This window comes from Magallana gigas, chromosome 2 (genome assembly GCF_963853765.1).
Source record: "Magallana gigas chromosome 2, xbMagGiga1.1, whole genome shotgun sequence".
Lineage (NCBI taxonomy): Eukaryota > Metazoa > Mollusca > Bivalvia > Ostreida > Ostreidae > Magallana > Magallana gigas.
Genome location: NC_088854.1, coordinates 20,377,531 through 20,392,922, shown reverse-complemented (window position 1 = coordinate 20,392,922; position 15,392 = coordinate 20,377,531). Strand labels below are relative to the sequence as shown.

Below are 15,392 nucleotides of genomic sequence, written 5' to 3'. Positions count from 1 at the left end.
GTATGTTTTATTTTTAGGAACAAAATCAAAACAAATATAAAGGAGATAAAGAGTTAGAAAAATCTCAAAAGTTACCCGACACCCAGTCAAATAAATTTAAATAAAAGTGTGCCATTTTCCTAATAGGACATGGTTGTGATTGAAACAAAAATAAAACAGAAAAAAAAATATTTTACGATTTCATGTTTATAGTTTTGTAATGATTTATATTGCAATTTTTAAGTTACTGTTTGAATACGATATCTGTTTTCAGCAAATTTAAAGCTCCTAATTCTTTGTTATGTAAACAAGGTCCGTCCCTAATTTTTTTTTTTTTGTTACAAAATACAAATACATGTTAATGTAAATATAAATGAAAATTCTAAAAAAAAAAATGTTATTCAAATGAAACTTTTACCTGTACATGTATAAATATGATAAAATGTAGATAAAGGATTTAAAAGTAAGTGGTGTCGTGTTACAAATACATCAGACAAACGTTGTAAACAACAATATTTGATCCAAAGATATGTTTCAAAAAATTTTGAAATGGTAAAAATTATAAAACCCCAGCGAGATTCGAAATCATGACTAACATATTCGTAGATTGCGCTCTAACCCATTGCGTTTTGATGTAAGGTATTAATTTAGGAAAGAGAGAAAATAAGTTAAACTATAATTTCGGTCGGGGCGTGGTCATGTCTATCATACAATAAAGCCCTACGGGCTTTTTTGCTTTTCACCACGCCCCGATCGAAATTATCACTTCATAAGACTAAAAAAATGATTCTTTATTCTTTAAATATTTACATCTACCGAGCATGATTCCCTCTATTTCGTACGAAAACTTTAGTTAATTTGTATAGCTCTATAGAAACTAATGAGACTTAAATCGACAGGCCACGTCTATCGATTAGTTTCGCTGTTTTTTGTGATTCATGCGGGTTATGAAGGTAGCGATCATTGCCAACGCAGATTATGTATATTTCTGCAATGTCGTCACCTTCATATCCCGCATGAATCACCAAAGAAAGCATTTTATTGTTTAAATGTCCGCTACGATCACAGCCGTATGACCAATTTTATAAGTTTAGATAATCGATACTAAGCCAAAAAAATACACACAAGGACATTTAAACATACATATCGCGACATCTATAAGGAAGTTTCGATTCTCGGAAATGTCGATTAGATATTGTTCGAGGAAATCGCAGTTTTGTGTGCCCTTGAACCGGAAGTTGTCATATTTCGTTAATCTTAAGATAGTTGACCAAAAAGGCAGGCCGTTTGATGTTATGTTTAAAAAAGCAACAAAAGATTATTTCCAAAATCATTTGTTGGAGGTATTTATTCTATCCCTCATCCTTCTTTCTTTTTATGTCTCTTTCTTCTCTCCATCTCTCTCTCTTCTCTCTCTCTCTCTCTCTCTCTCTCTCTCTCTCTCTCTTATATATTAGAGTGTAGAAAACTGCAATAATGTTTAAAGTTGGTGATTTTATTTTTGTTAATTTTATTAATATTTTTGTACAGGCACCGAAGCTCTGATATTCTGGTTGTCAATAGTTACGATGGTGATGAGTAAGTCTTCTTTTCTGCAGTTTTACATGTATATTCTCTGAAATTGTGAAATGTCTTTGTGTAGAGGATTTTTAAAAAAAATCGGTTCTAATGGGCGAAATGAATTTTTCCTTTTGCGGTTTTTGTAGTCGGGTTTTTCCGGCACCAGTGCTCGGGCACCTCCTACTTGCTGCCCCTGGTGATGGTTCCGACCAGTGTGATGGGAATGTTCTCGGGGGTCTTCCTCTGGGTGTCCGTGGGATTCCTCTGGGACAACGACATTATAGGGGCATGATTTTGGTCAAAAATTATTTTTTCGATTTTAATTTTTACAATGCCTCAGTAAGGCATTTTAAAAAGGAAACCAAAATTTGAGCGTCAGAGTTACAGAGCTTACAATTCTTCGCTATGTAAACAAAGCTTTTGTTTACATTTTGATTGTTGAAGTGAAAATTCTAGTTTTAGACACAAAATGAATAAGTTAATCGCTAGGAACTGTTTATTTATGCTTATATGAATAAGAAGATACAGACAAATTAGTTTAAAAAGATTTTTACTGGTATATTGAACCTATGTAAACAAAAACAGAGCACAGGCATTGTTTACATGAAGAAGAATTGCGAGCCCTTTTCACCAAAATCGTTACCATGCCCCTTTAAGGACTTCATGAAGTTTATGGCCGGGTTCTCGGTTGTTGTCACATTTATTCTGGAGTTTGTATGCAAGTATATTTTGTTTTAAAAATGTCAATCAAAAAAATTTGTGCACCAGGTAATCTGTTTATAACTTTATATTAAAAGCGCTGAGTTATTTTTAAACCTCCAATTCCAACTAAAGGTGTGTTTTATTTTTCTGCAACTTGAAAACCAATCAGTGTATTGCCTGTTTCATATTACACAGTGACATAATGGTTTCAATTAAAGGATTTATTTCCTTGCTTTACAAATCAAATATTTTTTATTTGCATTAAGCCATTATTTCTGCACATAGAGAATTTTCTATTATTTTGTCGTATTTAGTAACCAGCGTTAAGCAATAGTTGCCTCTTGTTTCAGCTTTTGGCTTCGCTATGTGGAAGCTAGGGGACCCTGACTTTTCCAACCCCTTCTACGGATACTCCTTTGGAATGCCCCTCACCCAGGGGGTACTCTTCATCCTCATCTTCGTCGTTTATAGTGTCTACAGATGCAGGGAACCAAAAAACAAGGCCTATAGATTAGGGCGACAGTGTACACATAAGATATCAGTAGATAGATTTGAGTTTCGTTTTCTGCGCAAGAACTTGTCCTGTTGTATACAATTTAATGTTGCTATCCAAGAATTTTAGAGGAATGATTAATAGCATCACAGAAAGACCGTCAATGGAGCATCAATAACATTAGCATAATTTATCCTCGGTCTGTGCATTTAAACAAGTAGTATTTTGATATCAAACCTTATATCTTCTATATTCCATATCTCAGTTGTTGTAACAAAATACTGGAGATTTTTTCTGAATGAAATTTTTGGTTTGATTACGTTTGTATGTCTAAAAAAAATCAAACAGATGAAGAAGGAGTTGTTGTTTGTTTTTATTTGTTTATTATATCAAATGTACATACTTAGTCATATCAGTGTATATCATACACTGTAATATCTCAACATCATTATCAGCATCCGTGTACTACTTAGCAGCAAGTCAAAATAAATGTAATCAAACACTGTCCACAGCTGATAATGGCTTGATATGGAAGGATGATGGGGTTTATTACTTTTATATGTGATATACAAAGTCTACATAGTTTACAAAGAATGTGATAATTAAGTGACACCACTGTAAGTATTACATGTGTACAGTAAAACGGTTTTACATGTTCTGTTAGAAATGTATGCATTTGATGTCAGACCATGTGCAAAGTCACAAACAAGGAATAAGTATTGCACAATAAGAAAAGTTACTTTTTCGTTTCAATTTGCACAAAGTCCGAAAACGTTATCTACAGAATAATTACAACGTGTCTTAAAGATTAAATTTCACACTGTGACAAAAGCTCTGGCAGTAGGAATGAAAATCACTGATTGATAATATTGCAAAAATCTCCATTAGTATGTAAGTAAAATGACAATACTAGTATTGTATGCAATACTACTGAAGTTCCATTCGCATTTCTGTCCCTGACTCAAGTTTTTGAAACATATGCACGGGGCTTTATTTATAGAAGTGATAAAACTTTTGTAGAGACTGAAAGAATGGAAGGAGTTACGTATCTTTGATAGGAATTCATAAAATTTTGACCATATAACCAAATGATTCTATCAGGTTAATCAAGTTTGACCTTCTTGTTTTCGTGTCGAGGTAAGGTCAAGGTCACTACCTTTTTTCTTAACTTAAAGGATAAAAATAAATGTAGTTATCTGCAGTATTGTAGACATCTGGTTAACATATTAAGTTTCTATTATTCAATGCAATGATAAAATATCAGAATGTCTATCACCTTAAACGACTAAATTGGAATTAATATTTTAAAAAATTGATATTGCTTAGCCCGCATTTCCTCTAATTTTCTTAAATTTTGAAGATATTTTGATTATTTTATAATATAAAAATATATATAAATATTTCTAATTTTTACATACTATGAAGACCTTACACAAAGATATAAATTGACAGCTAATATATTGACCATTTAATTAGAAAGAAATTAGAAAGAAAATCCGATTTTTGTGATTTTTTTTTCACACAAATCTATTTATAGAATGAGCGCTTATACAAGTTAATAAAATGTTAATTGATAGGCAAATTATATTTTAAAAACATATTCTGGAATCAAAGTACCTTATCATTAGTTCACATTGGTTTAAAGAATCTGACATTAATGTTATTGTTTTAAAATGCTAGACTCATGAATCTACAGCAGTTCTGGATTGCAAAACCAAGTGATATTTTTCCACGCCAATGCTGCGCCAAAAATAAAGTCCTTGTTAGATTCTAAACTTTGAATACTTTTTCTATGCCGAGTTGTTTGATTGTAAAAAAGAAAGAAAAATATGATATTTTATTGCATTTCGTCTTGATTTAATGACCATTAAATCAAATTAACCTAATTAAAATACTCCTTAATCAAATTAAAAGACTCCTTCCTTAATTATAGGGTTTATCTAAATCTTCCGTCTCGACCGAATTCAATGTAATATTCTCCAATGTATCAGTTAGGACAATTAGAAGCAAAATTCAGAATGACTCTTTATAACTGAATATGTTACATCACAGCTTTTCTATTAATATACTACGAGCTGTTGTGCTGTTTCTAATATTCATATTTTAACTTTAAAAAATAAACAAACAAAAGTTCAAGAGTACGTATTGTGTCTCTAGAATGCCTCATGCGCCGCATTTTTATTAAAATTAGCACTGACAACACAATTATAGCAAAATAATCAAATCGTAAAATCATTTTCTTGTTTTTCTTGTGATGGTTTACACAAAAGTAACAGTTATTTTCAAACTAAATGCAGTTGTACTAGTGTAAACTCTGAATTGCTTGTTTTTTAAATTACAGGGTTGCCTCCCTTGCCATCAACCAGTACGTGGTCATGTCCCCTTTCCCCTGCACAGTAATTGATAACACAATGTCAATAGCCAATAAAATGAATAAAATATAATATGTTATTTTTATATATGAGTGTTCAATACGCAACACTGGTACAGAGTTAAAGCAATTAATTTACATTGCAAATTGCATAAAATTCCAAGAAACTAAATAATTTATTTAGTTAATATTAAGTTAATTGTTTGAATTTGTATGCATTTCGGTCAAACCTTTATTGCTATAGATCCACGTTCCTGCAAAATAAACAAGTCGCTCGATTGAAGAAGGTTTCGGGTCGTTGAACTCACGTGAATTTTCATGGCTACCAAAAAAATCAAATACACTGTGCTTCAATTAAAATCATCTTCAGAGCGACAAAGACTCAATTTGCCCTTAGCTTAAGTTTCAGGTATCGTGGTTTTTTTTCAATTTAAATTACGATTCAAAAGAAAAAAAGAAAAGTAAAGAACTGCGAACGCTAACGCCCGTTTCCCGCCTACATTTTACATCCAAATATTTCGGAATTTCTGTCAGATATTCAAAAACTAAGTTTTCTACTAAAAAGTATAATCAAATTCTAATCAATTTATATCAAAATAAAATTTGTAATCAACTTATTTATTTTTAAACAAAAGTTTTGCTAACGCGGGGTCTTAAAAATATTTGATTGAAATCGGTCTCTATGATTGAGGAAAATGTTATTTAGCGGCCAACATGTGCATAAAACTAGATAATAATATATTTACGATATATATTAAAGTAAATTTTCATTTTAATTCATATCTGTTAATTATATTTCGAAAATATACAAAGCAAAATTCTTTCTTTGAAATATATTTCGGTCTGTAGACATATGTATCCCCCCCCCCCCCCCCCACGCCCCGTAAAACAACAAACCCTTTAATAAAATTCTGCTAAATAACAATAATTAAAACCCCTCAAAAGGAATTTTTGTTTCATAGGGGGGAAAGATGTTTTAAAAAACATTTCCGTTTTCCGTTATTTTCTATTATGAAATGAGCTATTTTAACCCAAAATACAAAGTTATCTCTCTTTGTTTGACCAAATCATTTAAATTAAATGAAAATATACATAAATGTTTACATTATCATAAAAAATAACTTTAATTAAACAACTTTCAAAAAATGACTTTTAGTTAGGCGGCTAGACAATGCTATCGTTCGCAGTCCTTTGTATCATGATATAAAAGTATATGTGTAGTTTGACTAAAAACTCTTTCAGAACGACAAAAAAAGCTAGCAACTGTATGTAGTCATGATTTCACATTATATAGAAATAGTTTTCTCCACGAAGGCAGTGATGGCGAGACACACAATACTCTTTGTTTCTTCCTTTAAGGCGACAATGTTAATCAACAATAAAGCAATATGAGCTGAAGTTTTCAAAATATTATTTTGATAAAAAAAATCAGCTATTATGCCCATAGTGTACTTTTCATGAAACTTAATACCTCCATTATGAAGTAAGATTTAAAAAATAGTTAAAGTTTATCATCAGAATTTGTACATCCAGGATTCTTTACATTCTTTAACTGTTCAGGCAGAGAAACTTATTTAGTAATACGTCAATAAGAGCTTCTAAACAGCTTTTCCTACACATATATATGACAATAACAAAGGTCTATGAATCTTTTGATATTAAATTTTTCAATCAAAAAAATGTAGAATTTCAATGCAAATTGCATGCTTTTATTCCTGTTTGAAAATTAATCATATTTACCTTCCCCATTTGACTCCATCCTGGACGCGGTGTTAACGGTGTCTCCAAAAAGACAGTACCGGGGCATCTTCTTCCCTACCACTCCGGCACACACTGGGCCTGACAGTCAGATTCACTTACATCATTTTTACATTTCAACCATCAAAAGTCACATTGTTATCTATATTCTTTCTGCATTTAGATTTCATTTTTTGAACCAAATTATCGAAAGGTTTTTTTAATGTTATTATTATTTAAACTTATATATATGTACCGATATAATATGTGTATCATTTGCGGTTTAATTTACATTTTGTCAACGAATCGAATATACAAAAAGCTTTTGTGCTTGCAGTAAATATCATATTACCCGAATGAATTCCTATTCTAGCACGCAATTTCACGTCTGGCAGATGTCGAATGTGAAAGTCATTAACACTGTCCAATATAGCAACCGACATCTTTGCGATCTCTGTGACGTGTTCATTGCCATTGCGCAGAGGTAAACCCGAAACAACCATGTAGGCATCACCAATTGTCTCTACCTACAGATAAACATAAACCTTTTTGGGTAACCTCAAATATCTTCTACTACATGTAATATGAAAATCATATCATGATATTCTTCTTTCAATGTTTTGAAATATTAAAACTGATCAAATTTCTCGTATTTTATTAAAGGCGAAGAATTTAAGCAATGTAATAAAATGAACTTTATCATATGAATCGAGTATTTAGAAAACGTACTTTGTAGACATCATAATTTTCTAACACTGTGTCAAAACAAGTGTACAAATCATTCAGCATGTCCACAATCTGTAAGTATTTCAAAAGGTAATATTATTAAGTCATTCTTTCTTTTAAAAAACAAAAATATTCTGTAAAATCTTCAAAATATATTAAGAACAAAGATATGTAGACATGGAATGAAAAATTGTATCATTTTATGTTCAAATGTGCAAATTGATTGGCCAACCTGCATAGGATTGCTCATTGCAGATATGGCGGTGAATCCGACAATATCACTGAAGTATATCGTCACGCACTGGTACGCCTCGGCCTCCACTTTGTGACCACGAATAAGGTCACGTGCAATGCTCCTAGAATTGAAGCAATATTAATGAAACAAATTTGAATCCGTACACGATGGGCAGTTTTCTAATGGGAGGAAATTACACGTGAAAAGGAGGAGAAATAGTAACACGCATCTATTCTTACGGCGGAAAACGTAAAGATCTACTACTGCAAATCCACATATCTTTTTTTAATTCAGGAATTACAAAATAAAAAAAGTGATAAAAATTAAGAACATGGTCTTGTGTTGATACCCCAATGCCGTTTTCCACATTTGAAAGGCAAAATTTGACCTTTATAAGTAAAAGAGGGGTGTCAAAAGGACGTTACACTGAAAAACAATTGCAGAAAAAAAGAGATGCGAAATATCTTGATTCAAGGAAACACACTTAAATTTTAGTTACCTGGGTAGCACCTGATATAGAAGCTCATCAGACCTGCGTTTTTCATCCAGAAAGGCATGCATCCTTTCCTCGGCGATATGTTCCAGGTTATTTGCATATTCCTCCATTCGAAAAAGTAGGATGTCCAGAAAGTTTTCTCCTGATATACCCCTGAGTGAAAAATTAAAAATAAGTGTTACTTAAATAAGACTCACCAAATTCTTATAAATTGCATTCATAAAATAACTAACCAATTGCAATTGACTATCAAAGATATTACGGAATGATTTTCAAATATGACAGAGTTAGGGAATATAAAAACTCGCCATTTATTCCTCTTTGACTCTTTCGATATCTTTGCAAACGTTGGTCTGTGTTCTGCCTCTCCCTCCAAGCATGAATACATCAGGTTTAGGAGTGAATTTTCTACATATTCCTCAACATCGGCTTTAAATGGAGACGTAAAGCTTGGGATGGACTTGATCTTTTCAATAATTTCTGTAAGGTTGACGAGAAATAACGTTGAAAGCTATAGATATTGAATGACGTATACTAATTTTATCATAATATGTCTACCTCAATGGAATATCCTTATAGCCTTATATGCTGGTGAAAATATGTTTAGTTTAAGTTAAAATGACCGCATAACGAGTATGATTATTGATCAATTAAGTAATAGCTAGATCATAGAAATCAAAACGGACAATTAATTGTGACGAACCGTCAATTGATGAATACTGCAAATCATCTTCAAATGGTTCTTTCCTGGTCAGTATCTCGTATAGTATGACCCCAAAGCTGTAGACATCAGCTGATTGGAATACCAGGAAGTTGGGTTCTCTGATGGCATTTCTCAAAACTTCTGGGGCCACATAAAACAGTTCTGTATTGTAAATAAAAGTCCAACATTATTTCTACATGCGGGTAAATAATAGACGTTTATTTGAGTTATTTCGATTTACTTATTGAAAGTTTAATTACCTTCTTTAGTTAACGGTCGGGTGTGATCAAATTTATCAGAATGCCTTTCGAGCTTCATTGGATTTGATCATCCCGAGATAATCAAATTTGTCATAGAGTCCTTTTGGGCTTTATTGGATTTGATCACCCCTACCCATATTTGATTACTTCGTAATACTAAAAGCATACCTTCTAATTCCTTAAATAAAGTGATTATATACGTTTAATATTGTTTAGATGGGATGAATCTTGAAACATACTGCATCTTCAGATGGAAACACTTTTGACAGCACAGTTGACAATTTTTAAAAAAACGAACAGCTAAAATAATTAATTGCTAATTTTTTTTCTCTAGTTAATTTGAATGTTTAAGTCCCAGGAGAACATTCTGTATGTTGATTTTGATTTTGTTATCGGAAATCTACAAAAAAAGAAAATATAAAGTACGTTGTTTATCCGTTTTGTGGTCGCTGGTTCGAATTTCTGGAAGTCCAAACCCGGTGATTTTAAGGACAAATCGCTTGTCGATCAAACAGTCCTGACTGGTCAGGCTCCCATGGTACCGCACAGGGCTGGCGTGAAGGTAACTACAGCCCTAGAAAATTGAGATCAGATGGCAATATTGTTATAAAAGAAATAGTGATATACATCTAAACAGTGTAAAGTGTGAATTTTTGTCAAAACTAATACTGTATATGAAATGAAAAAAAAATCTATTATTCTTATAAATATATACCGGTTACTATCGTACCTTTATCATATCGCAAATTAATGAGGTCTGCAAGTCCTTGTTGATTTTGAAACTGCTGTTATGAAGAATGTCCTACAAATAAAAATTTATCCTAATCCTGTAGGCTTTTTCCGATCAAAACTAAATATTGATTGACTGATAGATTGATTGATTTACCTTTAATGTCCCTCGACTACAAGCTTCACTAACAATGTACAGTTTGGTGTTATTTTGGGTCAAACCATAAAACTTTGTGAGATTCACACAGTGGACGTTTCTTAGCTGTGAAGAAAATGGAAACCCTTAAACGAAATGTCAACCATAACATTGAAATCAAAATCAAAAGATTATTTATAAATATACAGAAAATGGTTGAACTTATGTTACCATACATTGAGCAAATCCATTAGCTGGCTTCTCGAAGGGTGGAAATGTCTTACTTTAGTGACTGACACAGAAACAATGGAACCCTTTGAAATGTGAAAAAGAGTCCGATATTAAAGACGGCTAAAACGCTAATAATAATAATAAAAAGTAAATAAATGAAACACCCGTACCCCTATCCACTCAGTCAAAAAGTAAAATTAAGGTATGAAGGTAATACTTGAAAAACAAATCAAGACCTTGAAATATTTATTCATTTTGTCCTTCGGTTCATCATGCTCGGAACTATTCATGTGAATCTAAAAAAAAAAAATTAGAAAAAATGTAACTGCAATAACATTAAATATTTCGCTTTTTACCCTTTTGTGAATGAGAATTTTAGAAGTGAAAGCACTTAATATACATCTCTTTATTTACCATTGAGAGTTTTGAATTCATAATACACGACGACTCCCTTTCGGACACCGATTTCAAAGACTCCCAGGGTATTCTCCACCAATTGTTTTGTAAATCCATTTGCAATTTTAGATGTCTGAAAAACAAAGGTATTGCTTTTTCATTAATTCGATTCACCAGGAATATTAAATTCTGAAGTAGTTAAAAACTGTTCCTGTAAACATAATTTTATTAGCGATGGCTTCATTTATAAATAGTTAATGTTTTTCGCTGGGAGTTATTTTTGCGATCAAACTTTTTTAGTAAAATAAACAAATATTAAAATCTGATGCTTTAAGGACAGTTTTGCGGCTAAAAATTTCTAGTTAAGCTCCTGATTATATTTTTTAATGTTGCGGTCAGGAATACAAATTCGTTCACAGTTTCTATCAATTTCGTTTTGATTTACGGTAATGAGGTGAATAGTGTAATGTACAAGTAACTTTTCATGCGTGGATCCAAAATCCAAAAAATTCTTCCGGGGGTGGGGTGTCCGACGGTTATTTGAGTTTGGCGGGGGAGAGGGGGTGTCCGAGGCATATTTTTGGTAATTTTATAATGCAATTTAAAGAAATTTGAATTTTACAAAGGGATCCGGACCCACTAACCCCCTTCCCCATTCTAAATCCGCGCATGAAATTCAATCCATGGTCGAAAGGTATACCGGCAAAATCTTATCACGAAGATAAAATACAAATACCGTATGTCTCAATATTAATATCTTTGAATGTTGGCATCTTGGTAAGTAAAATGGATGAATATATGTTGTTTTTGTGCATTTTCACAGCAAAACTTGGAATGACTATTTACTCGAAAATGGCTCGGCTTTATATAAATCTTTGTAAATGTTTAAACTGCTATTTATATTTTATTTAAGGAATGAATGCAATATTTTTTAGTTTTATACCGTATAAAATGGTTTGGGGCAGTTTACGCTTTATAAACCGCGAAGCGGTTTATAAAAAAGCGTAAACTGTCCCAAACCATTTTATTTCGTATAAAACTAATAAATATTGCATTCATTGCTTATAATTTAATTTTTGGCTATTAATTGTAGATAAAAACAGTCATTTGACCTTAAAAATGACATCAAATTGAACAAATTTCAAACGAAACGTCAGGCGGATTAATACATTTTTGACGTTAGTCTTACTATGACGTAGGCAACATTCTTTATACAAAATAAAATAAGTCTTTAGCCAATCAGAAAGCGCGTTACAACCAGAATTAAATTATTTACCTGTAGGTGAAAGTCCCCGCTATGAAAACGGTCACAAATACCACGGAGAATGTAGCGGTAACAACTGCCGCTAGAAAATCTGATTCTAAATTTTAAAAAAGAATTTATATATTAAAAAAAGTAATTGTTATCTCGTCAAAACAGACATTTCAATACAAATGACTTAACAAACTGTTTGGTGTGCAGCAATCGACAATGATACCTTCAGGAAAACAAATAGGATCGTCTCCGGTAAAACCACACCTAGGTCTGTTTTTAGGTGGCCCCTTATTTCCGGGCCAATGAATGCCCTGACTGTAGTTCATGTATACCACTGCTTCATCGCCAGCATATACTCCTACACTCTGTAGAAATAGAAAAAAAAACTTAACAGAAGTAATTTTTTTTTAAAAATGAAGTACTCTATATATTGTCAATTATTGTAATTTTCTCTACGCTGATATCGCCATTTGGATCCAAGTCGTAGATTGACAGGTCTTTCTCTGCATCGCCGTTGTCGTTTATCCTGAGATTTCCAGATATGAGATTATGGTATGTTTTGTTCCTAATCCTCCTCGTAATTTGACGACCATCAAAAATATCCATTCCTTCGATTATCATCTCCTTTATTGTTTTACCATAAATAAGAAAAGCGTCGTGGTAAGCAACTATGTAGTGATTGACCTGAAACAGCATTCAAACACTAAGGAACACGTGACTGTTGGTAAATTACTTTTTTATCTTACAAAATAATTAGATACGTTTATCTCCGATTTCTTTTAGCATAATTGCATTCAATGTAAAACATACATCAGCTCCTTCAGTGTCGAAATCAAAGTCAAATTTTGCGAGTGAGTAGTTTTTCAGCTCTTGGTCGAAGGCTAGGAAAGCGGGACTTCTTCGAACGGACGGCATTGAAACAAGTAGCGCGTTAAATGCTTCTTTTGCAGCCTACAGTGAGAATTAAAGTATTTCTTTGCTTAATGTTTCAAAGATTCGCTACCTTACAAAATACCATGGTTAACCGATAAATGAGTTTTACACTAAAGGAATACTTACATCGTTATTTTTGTCTCCCTCTACATACCATATGTCAGTCAAAAGAGGGGAGTATGATTTGAAAAAAAGAAAAACGTAATCCCCGTTTGTCATACCCATTTCACGAGCTTCTAACAGCAAGACTCGTAAACGACGAATACCGACGACCGAAACAATCACTGAAAAACATGCAGATTTTAAAGTTATAGACATGAAAGTATAAGAGATATCAAAATCATATTAACATGAAAAGAAAGACCAAAATTGTCACCTCTTGACACTTTCGTTGCTTTGGTTAAGGCGGCTTTAAGACTGAGGTCGTGGTTTACTATTAACGTAGTCCGAAGCTCCGACTTTGAGAAAACTCGCACCAGAGAATCACTCTGAAGACCCACCATGGCAGCACCAGTGCTGACGTAGTAATCAGTTAACAAAGCAATGTCCGTCCAACCAAACTTCTCAAACAGCTTCAGGTAAAAACGCCCGATTCCATCAAACGAAAAGGACAGACGTGTCAGGGTGGGAAAGACGGTTTTGTTGTCGAACAGGGAGTCGATCCCGACGGGGGTGAGAAGGGGGATGTTCCAGGAGGTCGACATTCTCCCCACTACATCAACCCCGCTACTGCAACCTTGGCAAAATACGGGGAAAAAACATACATTTATTAATAATTTTGAAGTGTTTCTCTTCCATGGATTATTAAAAATTATTAAAAATCACTGAAATGTGTAGGTAGAAATAAGCTAGGGACATGATCCAAAATTGTCTTTGTTTGCATGAAGGCATAAAACATTTAATCTGTGTTCAAATTCTAATCTAAATCAAATACGCTTCATGTTATGCTGCATCGCCGAGTAAGCGTATATCAGTCTGTTGGCCTGAACTAGACTGGTTGTGGTGTTTTCGATGATGTGATCTTTGGGCCAGGAATATTTGTTAACAACAAACCTCTTTAATACTGGACTTACCTGGTCCAATGAACACCGATGTGTTTCTAACGTGATAAAGCTCGGCGCCTAAGGCGCCGATGTCTTTTCTGCTGCAGCCTATATATTCAGACGTGACTGTATGGCTTTTAATCGTAGCGAGGCCTGCCAACAGTTCTCGTAGTCTCCGGTTCCCCATTTCTATCGCTTTCTCGGTTTTAACCAGGCCCCATGGACTTCTTGTTCCTTTCGTCAAAATGACACTCAGGGTAATCTCTGGCTCCTTGGTCCTGATGCTGTTGATATTGCACAATACCAGCAGAGGAAACAGTTTTAGGAAAAACATCTTTAGTACGTAGATTTTGAATAATGTTCACATGTTGTTTTGAAGGTGCCTGAACTGCTCATGCCATTTTATATTTGGTTCAAAATTTTACGAGACTGTGAAATCGAATCACCGTTTTAATTAAATTTGACGACCAATTTGCAGTTATTAATTTTGAGCTCATTCTTTTTTAATTAGCGCATATTTTATGTTTTATTTTCATTAACCTGTTATTGATGGATGCACCTGTTGAAGTTAATTGTTTATCATTTTCTTTGAAGGAAACGATCTCGAGTCATTTTCTCTACTTTAATTACTCTTGATTAAATTCCGTTCCTTGTTTTTACCTTTTAACTTAGTAACTGTCCTGAATATTTAATAAAAAGCATGAATAACGATTTTTGAAAGTAAGCGTAAATGTATGTATAACAACACTTTTTTCTTTGATTTTAGCATATTATATATTAAGCCCACAAATCAAGGATTGATTTATTGTGGTATGAAATCATATTGTCCTTCATTTCCTGCATCGTATGTTTTATTTTTAGGAACAAAATCAAACAGATATAAAGAAGATAAAGAGTTAGAAAAATCTCATAAGTTACCCGACACCCAGTCAAATAAATTTAAATAAAAGTGTGCCATTTTCCTTAGAGGACATGGTTATGGTTGAAACAGAAATAAAACAGAAAAAAAATATTTTATTATATGATTTCATTTGTTATGTTTATAGTTTTATAATGATTTATATTGCAATTTTTAAGTTAATGTTTGAACGATATCTGTTTTAATTTTAGCTAATTTAAAGCTCTTAGTTCTTTGTTATGTAAACGAGATCCGTCCCTAATTTTTTTTTATTACAAAATACAAATACATGAACATGTATAATTAAATTAATGAATTTTTTTTAAATGTTATTCAAATGAAACTTTTACCTGTTCATGTATAATTATGATATAATGTAGATAAAGGATATAAAGGTAAGTGGGGTCGTATTACAAATACATCAGACAAACGTTGTAAACAATATTTGATCTAAAATATGTTTTAAAAAAATTTCGAAATGGTAAAAATTATAAAACCCCAGCGAGATT

General features: G+C 32.7%; 1 protein-coding gene and 1 long non-coding RNA gene across 2 annotated transcripts; one reads left to right on the top strand and one right to left on the bottom strand.

The window, feature by feature from the left end:
- The first annotated feature begins 1,135 nt into the window (after nt 1-1,135).
- On the top strand, nt 1,136-3,370 carry LOC117681590 (uncharacterized). The gene is made up of 4 exons (XR_010710848.1): nt 1,136-1,322; nt 1,510-1,557; nt 1,686-2,257; nt 2,592-3,370. It is a non-coding gene; the product is annotated as an uncharacterized lncRNA (long non-coding RNA).
- A 1,495-nt stretch (nt 3,371-4,865) lies between these two features.
- LOC105347204 (atrial natriuretic peptide receptor 1) lies at nt 4,866-14,358 on the bottom strand. Its single transcript, XM_066075509.1, has 22 exons — nt 14,016-14,358; nt 13,319-13,678; nt 13,069-13,226; nt 12,820-12,960; nt 12,466-12,693; nt 12,233-12,374; nt 12,031-12,115; nt 10,773-10,887; nt 10,595-10,654; nt 10,364-10,441; nt 10,149-10,253; nt 9,993-10,064; nt 9,689-9,836; nt 9,003-9,164; nt 8,608-8,779; nt 8,303-8,452; nt 7,801-7,924; nt 7,572-7,640; nt 7,195-7,369; nt 6,846-6,944; nt 5,336-5,427; nt 4,866-5,123 (listed from the first exon to the last, which is right to left on the bottom strand). The coding sequence occupies exons 1-22, from the start codon at nt 14,317-14,319 to the stop codon at nt 5,070-5,072; spliced, it is 3,093 nt and encodes a 1,030-aa protein (XP_065931581.1). The 5' UTR covers nt 14,320-14,358; the 3' UTR covers nt 4,866-5,069.
- Nucleotides 14,359-15,392: the final 1,034 nt, after the last annotated feature.

What these genes read in the sequence shown, in the direction of transcription:
- LOC105347204 (XM_066075509.1), bottom strand. Translation starts at nt 14,319, where the DNA reads ATGTTTTTCCTAAAACTGTTTCCTCTGCTGGTATTGTGCAATATCAAC. An exon ending in ATCGGTGTTCATTGGACCAG is followed by an intron (nt 13,679 to 14,015) that starts GTAAGTCCAGTA and finishes TATTTTGCCAAG; the next exon opens with GTTGCAGTAGCGGGGTTGAT. An exon ending in CTATATCAGGTGCTACCCAG is followed by an intron (nt 7,925 to 8,302) that starts GTAACTAAAATT and finishes CTTCAATTCTAG; the next exon opens with GAGCATTGCACGTGACCTTA.